This window comes from Rhea pennata, chromosome 32 (genome assembly GCF_028389875.1).
Source record: "Rhea pennata isolate bPtePen1 chromosome 32, bPtePen1.pri, whole genome shotgun sequence".
NCBI classification, from domain to species: Eukaryota; Metazoa; Chordata; class Aves; order Rheiformes; family Rheidae; genus Rhea; species Rhea pennata.
Genome location: NC_084694.1, coordinates 281411 through 291891, shown reverse-complemented (window position 1 = coordinate 291891; position 10481 = coordinate 281411). Strand labels below are relative to the sequence as shown.

General features: G+C 68.7%; 3 protein-coding genes and 1 long non-coding RNA gene across 8 annotated transcripts; 2 read left to right on the top strand and 2 right to left on the bottom strand.

Moving 5' to 3' along the window:
• Positions 1-14: 14 nt before the first annotated feature.
• On the bottom strand, positions 15-2401 carry KCNK6 (potassium two pore domain channel subfamily K member 6). Its single transcript, XM_062598314.1, has 3 exons — positions 2215-2401; positions 512-907; positions 15-403 (listed from the first exon to the last, which is right to left on the bottom strand). Exons 1-3 carry the CDS (start codon positions 2399-2401, stop codon positions 186-188), a joined length of 801 nt encoding a protein of 266 aa, XP_062454298.1. The 3' UTR covers positions 15-185.
• A 1328-nt stretch (positions 2402-3729) lies between these two features.
• YIF1B (Yip1 interacting factor homolog B, membrane trafficking protein) lies at positions 3730-6829 on the top strand. 2 transcript variants are annotated; one of them, XM_062598242.1, is made up of 8 exons: positions 3730-3800; positions 4105-4346; positions 4430-4534; positions 4612-4690; positions 5212-5269; positions 5428-5583; positions 5695-5788; positions 5895-6829. In XM_062598242.1, the coding sequence occupies exons 1-8, from the start codon at positions 3773-3775 to the stop codon at positions 6048-6050; spliced, it is 918 nt and encodes a 305-aa protein (XP_062454226.1). In that variant the 5' UTR covers positions 3730-3772; the 3' UTR covers positions 6051-6829. The 2 variants fall into 2 exon arrangements, with proteins under 2 accessions (XP_062454226.1, XP_062454225.1); XM_062598241.1 differs by having other exon boundaries at positions 3735-3809.
• A 608-nt stretch (positions 6830-7437) lies between these two features.
• On the bottom strand, positions 7438-8723 carry LOC134152709 (uncharacterized). Its single transcript, XR_009961059.1, has 3 exons — positions 8663-8723; positions 8220-8308; positions 7438-7496 (listed from the first exon to the last, which is right to left on the bottom strand). It is a non-coding gene; the product is annotated as an uncharacterized LOC134152709 (long non-coding RNA).
• Positions 8125-10468, top strand: LOC134152707 (uncharacterized). 4 transcript variants are annotated; one of them, XM_062598290.1, is made up of 3 exons: positions 8125-8701; positions 9713-9891; positions 10132-10468. In XM_062598290.1, exons 1-3 carry the CDS (start codon positions 8187-8189, stop codon positions 10245-10247), a joined length of 810 nt encoding a protein of 269 aa, XP_062454274.1. In that variant the 5' UTR covers positions 8125-8186; the 3' UTR covers positions 10248-10468. The 4 variants fall into 4 exon arrangements, 1 of the variants encoding a protein (XP_062454274.1); XR_009961058.1 differs by having other exon boundaries at positions 8351-8701; positions 9694-9891; XR_009961057.1 differs by having other exon boundaries at positions 8364-8701; positions 9716-9891.
• The last annotated feature ends 13 nt before the right edge of the window (positions 10469-10481 follow it).

Below are 10481 nucleotides of genomic sequence, written 5' to 3'. Positions count from 1 at the left end.
CTGCGGCTCGCGGCTGTGCTGGGGGCGAGGAGCTCGGCTCGCGCCCGGCTTCCCCGGGTGCTGCCGTCTCGCCGGCGCCGGGGCGAGCGCGGGGAGCCTCGGCGCTGCGGCCCGGCGTTTATTCCCACGGTCTCCCCCGCGTTCCCGCTCCCACATGCTGGACAAGCTGCCCGGCGGCCACGACGCTACGGGTCGATGGTGGCGTAGCCGCGGCGGGCGGCGGCGGGCGGCTGCTCCCGGGCGCGGGGCTCCGGCACGGGCATCTTGCTGCCCAGGATCCGCTCGGCTTCCTCGGGGGTCTTGGCGGGCGGCAGCAGCGCGGCGGGGAGGCCGTGCAGCTCGGCGACGCGCTGGAAGGTCTGCACCAGCAGCAGCACGGCCGTCAGCCCCAGGAGCAGGTAGGCTGCGGGAGGAGGGAGCGTCAGGACCCCCCGGCGCCCCGTACCGGCACCCTGGGCCCAGGCGTCCGGGCCCCCCCCAACACCATTCCCGCGCCCTGGGCGCCGCTCACCAGCAACGGCGACCTTGTAGAGCTCCCGCAGGCGCTGGCCGGGCTGCTCGCCCGGCACGAGGTCGCCCAGGCCGATGGTGGCCAGGGAGATGAAGCAGAAGTAGACGGCGTCCAGGTAGCTCCAGGAGGCCTCCAGGGCGCGGAAGGCGGCGGCGGGCAGCAGCAGGAAGAGCGCCAGCACCGCCGCCAGCAGCAGGGCCAGGTGGGCACGGGCGGCCCCGCGGCGCGAGAAGCCGCCCCGCGCCTGCAGGTACCGCAGGGGCCGCTCGGTGACGGGGCCCATGAGCTGCCGCACCGCCGCCGTCAGCACCAGCATGGTGAAGGGGACGCCCAGCGCCGCGTAGACGATGCAGAAGACCTTGCCGCCGTCCGAGAGCGGGGCCACGTAGCCGTAGCCTGCGGGGAGCGAAGAGGCGTCGCCGGGGCAGGCGGTGCGCCGGGAGGGGCCCAGGCGTCCGGGCCGCGGCGCCTGCCCCAGCCGCGCGTGCCCAAGCGGCTCCGGGCCGGCCGGAGCAGCGGGACGCGGCGGCGGCTCTGGAAGGAGCCTTTTGTGCGGGGGCCCCGCGTGGGCAGCCCCCCGCCGCCCCCGGCCGCTCTTTGCTCTGCTCCTGTTGACCCAAGGAAGGTCCCAGGCGCCGCCGAGCCCCCGGCCCGGCCCCAGGGCAGAGTCCACCTCGCCGGGCTGCGGCGCACAGCCCCCGCCGGGAAAGCGGCCCCGGCACCCGGGGAGGCGGCGGGCAGCCCCCGGCAGGGCCCCGCTGCCACCCGGCCCCGGCCGCCCGCCGCGGGCAGCCCCGCGCGGAGGATTTCCGGCGGGAGGAAGCAAGCGGCAGCCGGGTGGCAACTCGGGATCAGAGGAGTTTGGGCGCTCGGGGGGCTGGGGAGGGGGGGAGCCTCACTAAATACCCGCCCTGTTCACAGCCGCCCCCGGCAAGGGCTTGCCCTCCTCGGGGGTCCCTGGGTGCACGAGGGGTCCTGGGTGCACGAGGGGTCCTGGGGCACAGGGACCTTCCTGGGGGTTCCCAGTGCCTCAGTAGTTCCCAGGGTAGTTCCCAGGGTGCGCGGAGGGTCCCGGGACTCTCCGGTACACAAGGCGGGTCCCGAGGGTGTGCAGCTGGTCACGGGGTGCACGGAGGGCCATGGGGACCCTGTTTGCATGGGTGTCCCGGTTTGCAGGCGGGGGTCCCAGTGCTCACGGGACTCCCGGTTTGCATGGGAGGGCCCCAGCTTGCACTGAGAAACGCCAGGTCGCAGAGGAATCCCGGTTTGCACGGGGGTTCCGGTTTGCGTGGTGGTCCTGGTTTGCACGGGGACTCACAGATTGCACGAGGGGTCCTGGTGCACACGCGGGTCCTGGTGCACAAAGCAGCCTCAGTTTGTGTGGGGGTCCTGGTTTGCCTGGGGGGGGTCTCAGTGCACAGAGGGATCTTGGTTCTCATGGAGGGGGGTCTGGGTTTGCAGGGGGGGGTTTCCCGGTGCACATGGGGGTCCTGGTTCTCACGGGGGTCCCAGTTTGCATGGGGGCTCATGGACTGCATGAGGGGTCCTGCCGAACGTGGGAGCCCTGGTGCACACGGCAGCCCCAGTTTGCACGGGGGTCCCAGTTTGCACGGGGGTTCCCGGTGCACGGGGGGGGGGTCCCTGTTTGCACGGGGTTCCCGGTGCACATGGGGGTCCCAGTACCCAGGGGGTCCCGGCCTTACCCACGGTGGTGAGCAGGGTGGTGGCGAAGAGGAAGGCGGAGGCCAGGTCCCAGTCGGAGGCGTTCGGCCGTGCCGGGGGCCCGGGGGGGCGGCGGGGCCGCTCCAGCGCCCACAGCCCCACGGCGCCCAGCAGCAGCAGTCCCACGTAGGCGGCCGCCAGCAGCGCCAGCACCGCGCCGCGCCCCATGGCCCTGGCCCGCTCGCGCCGCGGGGGCCCAGGCGTCCCAGCAGGGCCGCCCGCCCCTTCCCCGCCCTCCCCGGCGGCGGGGGCACCGGCACCGGGCTGCGGGGCAGGGCGGGGTGACGGGCACCGGGTGACGGGGTGCAGGACACAGACAGGGTGACGGGCACTGGAGATGGGATGAGGGACACAGGCAGGGTGACGGGCACCAGGTGACAGGGTGCAGGACACAGGGTGATGGGCACTGGGTGACGGGGTGCAGGATACAGGGTGACGGGCACTAGGTGACGGGCACCGGGTGACGGGGTGCAGGACACAGCAGGGTGACAGGCACTGGATGATGGGATGAGGGACACAGGCAGGGTGATGGGCACCGGGTGACAGGGTGCAGGAAACAGTCGGGGTGACGGGCACCGGGTGATGGGATGAGGGACACAGCCAGGGCGATGGACACCAGGGATATGGCCAGAGACACCAGAGTGTGGGGCAGGGCAGGGTGATGGATGTCGGGATGTGGCTGGGGTGATGGGCACGGGGTGCCAGGATACAAGACACAGCCCGGTGACAGGAACCAGGTGCTGGGGTACAGGACACGGCCGGGTGACAGGTACTGGGTGACGGGGTACAGGACACAGCCAGGTGACAAGAACCAGGTGCTGGAGTATGGGACACAGCTGGGTGACAGGCACCGGGTGACGGGGTACAGGACACAGCCAGGTGACAGGCACCGGGTGATGGGGTATGGGACACAGCCAGGTGACAGGCACCGGGTGACGGGGTACAGGACACGGCCGGGTGACAGGCGCTGCAGCGTCAGGGCACCGGAGCAAAGCAGGGTGGTCAGCCCTGCTCCCTCGCAGCCGCCTTGGTCCCGCCACCCGCCAGCGCGGTGCTGGCCGCGTCCCGGGGCGCCGCTGCCCTCCCGCCGCTGCGCCCCCGCAGCCCCGTTCGCCTCCCCCCGAGCCGAAGCGGGGAACCCACAGCCGGGGGACGCAGCCACCCCCGCGGCCAGCGCCGCTGCCGTGGCGCCTGGCTGCGGCCACGCCGCGGCCCCCGGGACGCCGCGGCCCTGTTGACACCGGGGCTTGTCGAGGCGGCCCCGCCAACCGGGCAGGCGCCGCCATCTTGGGGACGGGCAGGCCCGCATAGCTTCACCGCTCCCACGTGACGCGCGCGCTTCCTGTCACCTGACCGCGCCAGGCGACGGCGGCCCAGCCGTGCGCGGGGAGGGGGGAGGGCGCCCCGAGCCAACGACTTCCGGCGCGGCGTGCTGGGGCGTGGCGGGCGGCGGCCAATCGGCGCGGCGGCACGAGGGCACGTGACGCCCGCGGCGGGGCGGGGCCGCCAGGGTAGCGGAAGCGCCGCGGCGGTGGCGGGATGGAGCCCGACGGGGCGTCGCGGCACCGTGAGCGCGGTGGGGCTGAGGCCGGAGCCAGGACGGGCGCTCAGGGGTGGCTGGGGGGGATGGGGAGCGGGACCGAGGGGGTCGGGGACCGGGGGGACCGGGCCGGGGCGTCGGAGCCGGGTTTTGCGCCGGGGCCGAGGGGGCAGCAGGCGGGGGAGACGGAGGAGGGAGGGGAGGGGAGGGGAACCGGTGCGAGGGGGCTGGTGCCAGGGTTGGGGGGCAGGACCGGGGCGGGGGGCCCGGGAGAGGCTCGGGCTGGAGGCAGCCGGGTGCCCCGCGGGCCTCATGGCCGCTCTCCCCGCAGCCCCCAAGCGCCGGGTGCCGGTGGCCGCCCCGCCGCGCATGTCCGACCCGCACCCGCTCTTCGATGACACCAGCTCGGCCGGCGGTGGCGGCGCCCCCCCGGGCCGGGGCTATGGGGTGCCACCGCCTGCCACCTCCCGGTACCCGCCGCCGGCCTCCTTCCTGGGTGAGCCGGTGTCCAGCCTGGCTGTGGCCTACGGCAGCAGCCTGGCCAGCCAAGGCCGCGACATCATGGACCGCAACGTGAGTGCTACCGGGAGGAGGGAGCCAGGAGGGGTCTGTGCCCGTTACTGATGTAACGCCTCATGCCTTTTCCTGCCCTGCAGATCGACCGTCTTGTCCCTGTGGGGCGTCTGAAGTATTACTTTGCCGTGGACACCGTCTACGTAGGCAGGAAGCTGGGGCTCCTTGTCTTCCCTTTTATGCACCAGGTGAGAGGGGGGAGGCTGGTCTGGCACCTGTGCGTCGATGTCCAGCCCCCAGCGCCCTAACAGCACCGTGCCCACAGGACTGGCAGGTGCGGTACCAGCAGGATGCCCCCGTGGCCCCCCGGTTTGACGTCAACGCGCCAGATCTCTACATCCCAGGTACGTCCTGCCCCACGGGGCCAGCCCCCACCGCTCGGTGCGGGCTGACAGCTCTTGCCCAGCCCGTCTCTGGGTCAACACAAAGCTGCAGGCGTCAAAGTTCAGCACCGTTTAGGGGTGCTGGGACTGCCCCAAGTCTGGTGGGATGGTGGGTGCTCAGCTTTGGTGGGAGCTTTGTCCTGAGCACGGCTGCTCCTCACAAACTCTAGGATGCTGCCTGCTGCAAAGGGAGAAGTCGCACTCTTCTTTTGCATCCCCTGTAAAATGTCTCTGGCTCTCTGGAACAAACGTAGCCAGCCCGGCGCTTCCCACAGAACCAATGTGAACACAGTCTGCCTGTTTCACATGGCTCATGTCACAGCCGACAGCTTTAAAAGGCTGAGTTTAGCTCAGCCTCGGCCCGTCAGAGCCTTCCAGCGCCGGCTTGGCAGGCTCAGCGCTGGTGGCCCCGTTGTGGGGGAGGCGCAGGGTCTCTGGGGGTGTGCTCTGACAGCTCTCATTCCTGTCTCTTCTCTTCCTAGTCATGGCCTTCATCACATATGTCCTGGTGGCTGGGTTGGCACTGGGCACACAGAACAGGTGAGGACAGTGAGTGACAGCCAGTGACTTCCCCGTCAAGGGCTGATTTGTGCAGAGGGGCCCTCTGGTACTGGTGACAGGAGGGACCTTGCGAGGTTTGTGGGCCTTCCCTGGCTGGAGGCGCAAGGAGTGGGTTTTTCTCTTTTCTGTCTTGCCAGGTTCTCTCCTGACAGCCTGGGCTTGCAGGCCAGCTCTGCCCTGGCCTGGCTGATCGTGGAGGTGCTGGCAATCCTGCTGAGCCTCTACCTGGTCACGGTGAACACCGACCTCACCACTATCGACCTCATTGCCTTCTCTGGCTACAAATACGTGGGGTGAGAGCCCAGGCAGCCTGGGAGCCTGGGAGTTGGGGCCAAGCTGGCTGCTGCTGCGGGCCTGACATGCAGTCCTGGCCCTGCTCACCCTTTTTTTTTTTTTTTTGGCAGGATGATTGTGGGCCTCGTGTCCGGGCTGCTCTTTGGAAAGACCGGCTACTACATGGTGCTGGGCTGGTGCTGCATTAGCATCTTTGTCTTCATGGTAAGGGGCAGGCATGCAGCGCAGCGTAGCCATCCTGTGCTGAGGGCTCCAGGCCTCGCTTTTGCCAGCCAGCTGGCCCCGACCCCTCTCCCTCTGCTCCCCCCAGATCAGGACACTACGGCTGAAGATCCTGTCGGAGGCAGCTGCCGAGGGGGTGCTGGTGCGGGGGGCTAAGAACCAGCTGCGCATGTACCTCACCATGACCATCGCCGCGGTGCAGCCGCTCTTCATGTACTGGCTCACCTACCACCTCATCAGGTGATGGGGCATCCCCGGCCCCGCCGCCCGCGGAGCGCTCCTACCACCCTGCTTAAATAGATGCTGCCTGGGGCCCTCGGTGTGTGTCGGCTGTGCAGTATTTCTGCATGGGGGGGCTGCAGGAGGGCCAGGTGCTGCCTGGCTTCTGGCGCTGCAGTGGGGCCCTCCGGTAACGAGATACTGCAGGGTTAGTGCACTGGGGCGTGGGAGGGAGGAAGCGGCACCCCTCCAGCACAGGGGGCTAAAGCGGTAGGAGGCCCCTCTGAGCGTGGAAGCAAATGAGCGACTCGTCTCTGGAAGCTGGACCAGCAGGAACGATTGCAGCAGCTCCGGAGGGAGCAGGGCTGGGCTGCGGGGAGGGACGGGGCTCCCAAGCCAGGCAGCGCCCGTTTTTGCAGCGTATCTTCTAGCTGCTCCATCAAGAGCCTCGGGTGGAGGCACATAGGTGTTGGCCGGGGCGGGGGTTCACTGTGCACTGCAGGCACCGCAGCCCAGGGCCAGGCACCTGGAAACACAGGGTTGAATTTGTGTCCTTCTGACGTCGTGTCAAACCCCTGGGAAGCTGCTGTTGTGCCCTGAACCCTGCAGGCTTCGGGGAGGTGCTGAGGCCCCCTGCCCCTTCTCTGCTGCGTCCGGGTGGGTGCTGGCTGATTCCTCGCTCTGTGTTACCATGGCTGAGGGACCATGGGGTGCTGTGGTCCCCCAGCCGGAGAGCCTTGGTCCTGGCACATGCGCTCCCCCCACTACCTGTAGCAACAACCAGTCAATAAAGAGGAGACGGTGCCGGGCGTGCGGCTCTGCTCAGTCTGGGGAAGTGGTGGTGGTGGGGGGGGGGTTGCACCAGCCCGCAACAGGGGCTGAGACGGGACAGGGCTTCTCCTGCTTTGGTCTTCGCCCTCAGTTCACTGGCACCCATGTCTGCACGTGGCTCCCCCGGGTCTGCCCCTGCTGCGCCCTGTCCCCCGCCCCACAGGGCATCTCGCCCTGCCCTGCCCGGTGAGTCAGGCGCTGCCTGGGGCGTTCCCCCAGGTCGGCGGACTCTGTTCAGGGTCTCAGTCCTCCCGTGACACGCACAATGCGTGGAGTCAGGCTTCAAGCTCTTTATTAGCAGGCAGGACAGAGGTGGTGCTGCCCCGGGTGGATGCTGGGCCCTGCCTCAGGGCAGCCCCTGCCCCATTGCTGCCCCGCTGCACCCAGTGGTGCTTCTGGGCCCTGGCCCCACTCAGTGGCTTTTCTTTTCCTTTTTCTTGTCCTTGGGTTTCTTGTGCAGTTTCTCCTTTTTCTTGTGCTCATGGCCTGGGCCGTGATGCTGCAAGGAGAGCAGAGGAGAGGGTGGGAGGACAGGGGGAAGGGGCTATGCCCCAATGGTGGTGGTGGGGGGAGGGTCTGCACTTGCCTTCTCCCCATTACTGGAGCTGGAGCTGGAGCTGGAGTCAGAGGAGTGTCCGTCCTGGGGGGAGATAGTCAGTGGGGCCCTGGGGCTGTGGGGGCCCTTGCGCCAAAGCTGTGGACTGCTGGCAGGGTCACCCCAGGGTGGGGAGGGGTATCCAGGGCCATGGGTCCCGGTGCCATGGGGTGGGCAGCGCCACCAAGGCCCTGCCCAGGCCATAGGGTGCCCCTCGGCGCCATCAGATCTCTGGGCTGTGACGTCCCAGGGCCATGGGGGTCCTGGTGTTGTGGGGTCCCAGGGATGTGGGGTCCAGGGGGGCCATGGGGGTCCTGGTGTTGTGGGGTCCCAGAGCTGTGGGGTCTAGGGGGGCCATGGGGGTCCTGGTGGTGTGGAGTCCCAGAGCTGTGGGGGCCAGGGGGGCCATGGGGGTCCTGGTGTTGTGGGGTCCCAGAGCTGTGGGGTCCAGGGGGGCCATGGGGGTCCTGGTGTTGTGGGGTCCCAGAGCTGTAGGGTCCAGGGGGGCCATGGGGGTCCCGGTGTTGTGGAGTCCCAGAGCTGTGGGGTCCAGGGGGGCCATGGGGGTCCTGGTGTTGTGGGGTCCCAGGGCTTTGCAGTCCCTGGTTATGGGATCCCCAGTGCTATGAGTGTCCCAGAGCATCAGGGTCCAGAGGGCCATGGGGGGGGGGGTGTCCCCAGCCTGTAGGATCCAGGGGATCCTGGGGGCCCCGGGGTCATGGGGTCCCTGGTGCCATGTGTCGTCCCCCCCCGGCCCCCCTCCGTCACCTTGTGCTTCTTGGCATGGTCGCCGTGGTGGTGCTTGGCCCCGTCCATGGCTGCAGGATGCTCCAGGGATCCCGGATCGCAGCCGCTCGCTGGATTTATGGCCGCGGATGTGAGACCTTGCCCTGGGCGGCGCCGGCCGGGCCGGGCCGGGCGGGGAGAGGGGCGGGGGCCCCTCGGCCGGGCACCCCGCTCTGGCAGCCCCGGGCGTTCCCCCCGCCCCCCCCCCGGCAGCCCCCGCCGTGGCGTGCAAAGGACCCAGGCGTCCGGGCTCCTCGCCCCGCCCCCACTGCCCTGCCGGGGGACCCAGGCGTCCGGAGACCAGCCCCGTCCCTCCCCTTCTCCCGGCCGGGGCCCGCGGGGAGCCCAGGCGCCAGCGCTTCTCGCACCAAACCCGCCCCCCCCCCCCCCCCCAAGGAAAAGGGGGCCCAGGCGTCCTGGCGGACCTGGGGACGGGCGGCCGCGGCACAGCGGAGCAGTGAGCGGTGAGATGGGGCCGGGGCGGGGGGGCGGATTGGGACGGACCGACGGACGGACGCACACTCTCTCTCTCTCTCTCCCCCCCCCCCCCCCCGGAGGGGGTGGGTGGGGGGAAATGCATTGGGAGGGAGTAATTGAGGCGCCGTGCATTGGAGGATATTTGTGTGTGTGTGTGGGGGGGGGGGGGGGGGGGGCAATGCATACATGGGGCGCAGTGCAGTGGGGAGTCCTGCAACCGGGGAGGGGGTGGTAATGTATTGGAGGGGGGGTGATCGGCGGCAGTGCGTGTGGGGAGGAGGCACTGGGTGGGTGTGAGGGGCAGCGCATGGGAACATTGCTGGGGGGGGGTGGGCACGTTTGGTGGGGAGGATCATTTGTTGGGGGGGCAATGTAAGAGTGTAGGGGGTAAGGGGGGGGCAGTGCAGTAGTGCAATGTATTCGGGGGCAGTGCAATGGGGAATACTGGGGGGGGTTATGGAGGGGCTTGCAATAAGGGGGCAAGGTGTACTGGGGGCAGTGCAATGGAGAGTATTGGGGGGGCATGTATTTGGGGGCAGTGTAAGTAAGTAAAAGTCGGATGTATTGGGGAAAGCACTTTCGGGAGGGGCAGCACATGGAGATAATCCAATGGAAGGGTAAATAGGGGCAGCATAATGGGGGGCATAGGAGGCAGTGACATGGGGGGTGGGCAGGTATTGCAGCCAGTGCAATGGTGAATTTGGGGGAGAGCCTGTATTGGAGGCAGTTCAGTGAAGGGGTGTGTGTGTGTAATGGGGGCCAGCGCTTTGCCGGGGGGAGCAGTGCATGGGAACAGTGCAATGGGGAGTACTGGGTGCAGAGAAATGGGGAGTTTTGTTGGGGGCATGCAATGGGGAGGTCCTGGCGGGGGGGGATGCATTATGAGGGCAATGCAGTGGGAAGGATTGGGAGGCAGTGCTGACCCCACTTGAATGGGGCCAGAGCCAGCTCAAATCCCCTCCCCCCCCAATTAAACGAGGCCTGATCTGGCCCCAAAGCAGCCCTGCCCTGGTCCTGACTCCCCCACAGACCCTCCTCCCAGGACGATGGCATGTGAGCTCTTCCTCCTCTCCTCTGTCTGGTTCCTCTTCGTCATCTTCTGGATGGAAACCATCAGTGTGTGGCTCTTCCTGTGCAACTTCTACCAGGACCGGGCGTTTTACCACTGGGGCGAGCGGTGAGGCTGTGGGAGGATGAGGCTGGGGTGGTGGGGGGGGAAGGAATCCCACTAATCCCCCCAAAACCAGCACCTGGCAGCACGCCAGGACAGGGAGGTGCTGCCACCACCATCTCGCTGAGCCAGCAGGGCCTGGGGCAGCTCCAGCACAGCACCCGGCCCTGCGGTAATCACTGCCCTGGCTCGGCCCCGATGCCTTGGCCAGCTGCTGCTCACGGCCGCTCTCCCCTCCCGGCCCAGGGTGCTACTCGCCGACCCCGGACACGCGCTGTACATCTTCGCCAGCTGAGCTGTCACCCCCCCGACACAACATCGTCCTGCAGGACCAAGCACTGACATCCGTGCTGCACGGGTAGCTGGAGGCAGCGAGGGCAGCTGCAAGCCAGCGGCACTGGGCTGGGGAGTGGGGGGCTGGTGCCCCCGGCGCAGCCCGGGACAAGCGGGGCAGCCTTTGCCACCCCAAGCCCTTCATGAGGACGCCTGCGGGAGCCCGGATGCCGCAGTGTTAGGACCAACGGCCTGATTCGAGCAGCAGCAGGCAGGCGAACCTGAGCAAATAAAGAGCTTCACGTCCGCAGGCTGGCGCCTCT

What these genes read in the sequence shown, in the direction of transcription:
- YIF1B (XM_062598241.1), top strand. Translation starts at nt 3,773, where the DNA reads ATGGAGCCCGACGGGGCGTCGCGGCACCGTGAGCGCG. An exon ending in GCACTGGGCACACAGAACAG is followed by an intron (nt 5,270 to 5,427) that starts GTGAGGACAGTG and finishes CTGTCTTGCCAG; the next exon opens with GTTCTCTCCTGACAGCCTGG. An exon ending in TTAGCATCTTTGTCTTCATG is followed by an intron (nt 5,789 to 5,894) that starts GTAAGGGGCAGG and finishes TGCTCCCCCCAG; the next exon opens with ATCAGGACACTACGGCTGAA.
- LOC134152707 (XM_062598290.1), top strand. Translation starts at nt 8,187, where the DNA reads ATGTGTCGTCCCCCCCCGGCCCCCCTCCGTCACCTTGTGCTTCTTGGC. An exon ending in GCACAGCGGAGCAGTGAGCG is followed by an intron (nt 8,702 to 9,712) that starts GTGAGATGGGGC and finishes CTGGCCCCAAAG; the next exon opens with CAGCCCTGCCCTGGTCCTGA. An exon ending in TTTTACCACTGGGGCGAGCG is followed by an intron (nt 9,892 to 10,131) that starts GTGAGGCTGTGG and finishes CTCCCGGCCCAG; the next exon opens with GGTGCTACTCGCCGACCCCG.
- KCNK6 (XM_062598314.1), bottom strand. Translation starts at nt 2,401, where the DNA reads ATGGGGCGCGGCGCGGTGCTGGCGCTGCTGGCGGCCGCCTACGTGGGA. An exon ending in CACCCTGCTCACCACCGTGG is followed by an intron (nt 908 to 2,214) that starts GTAAGGCCGGGA and finishes CGCTCCCCGCAG; the next exon opens with GCTACGGCTACGTGGCCCCG. An exon ending in CTACAAGGTCGCCGTTGCTG is followed by an intron (nt 404 to 511) that starts GTGAGCGGCGCC and finishes CTCCTCCCGCAG; the next exon opens with CCTACCTGCTCCTGGGGCTG.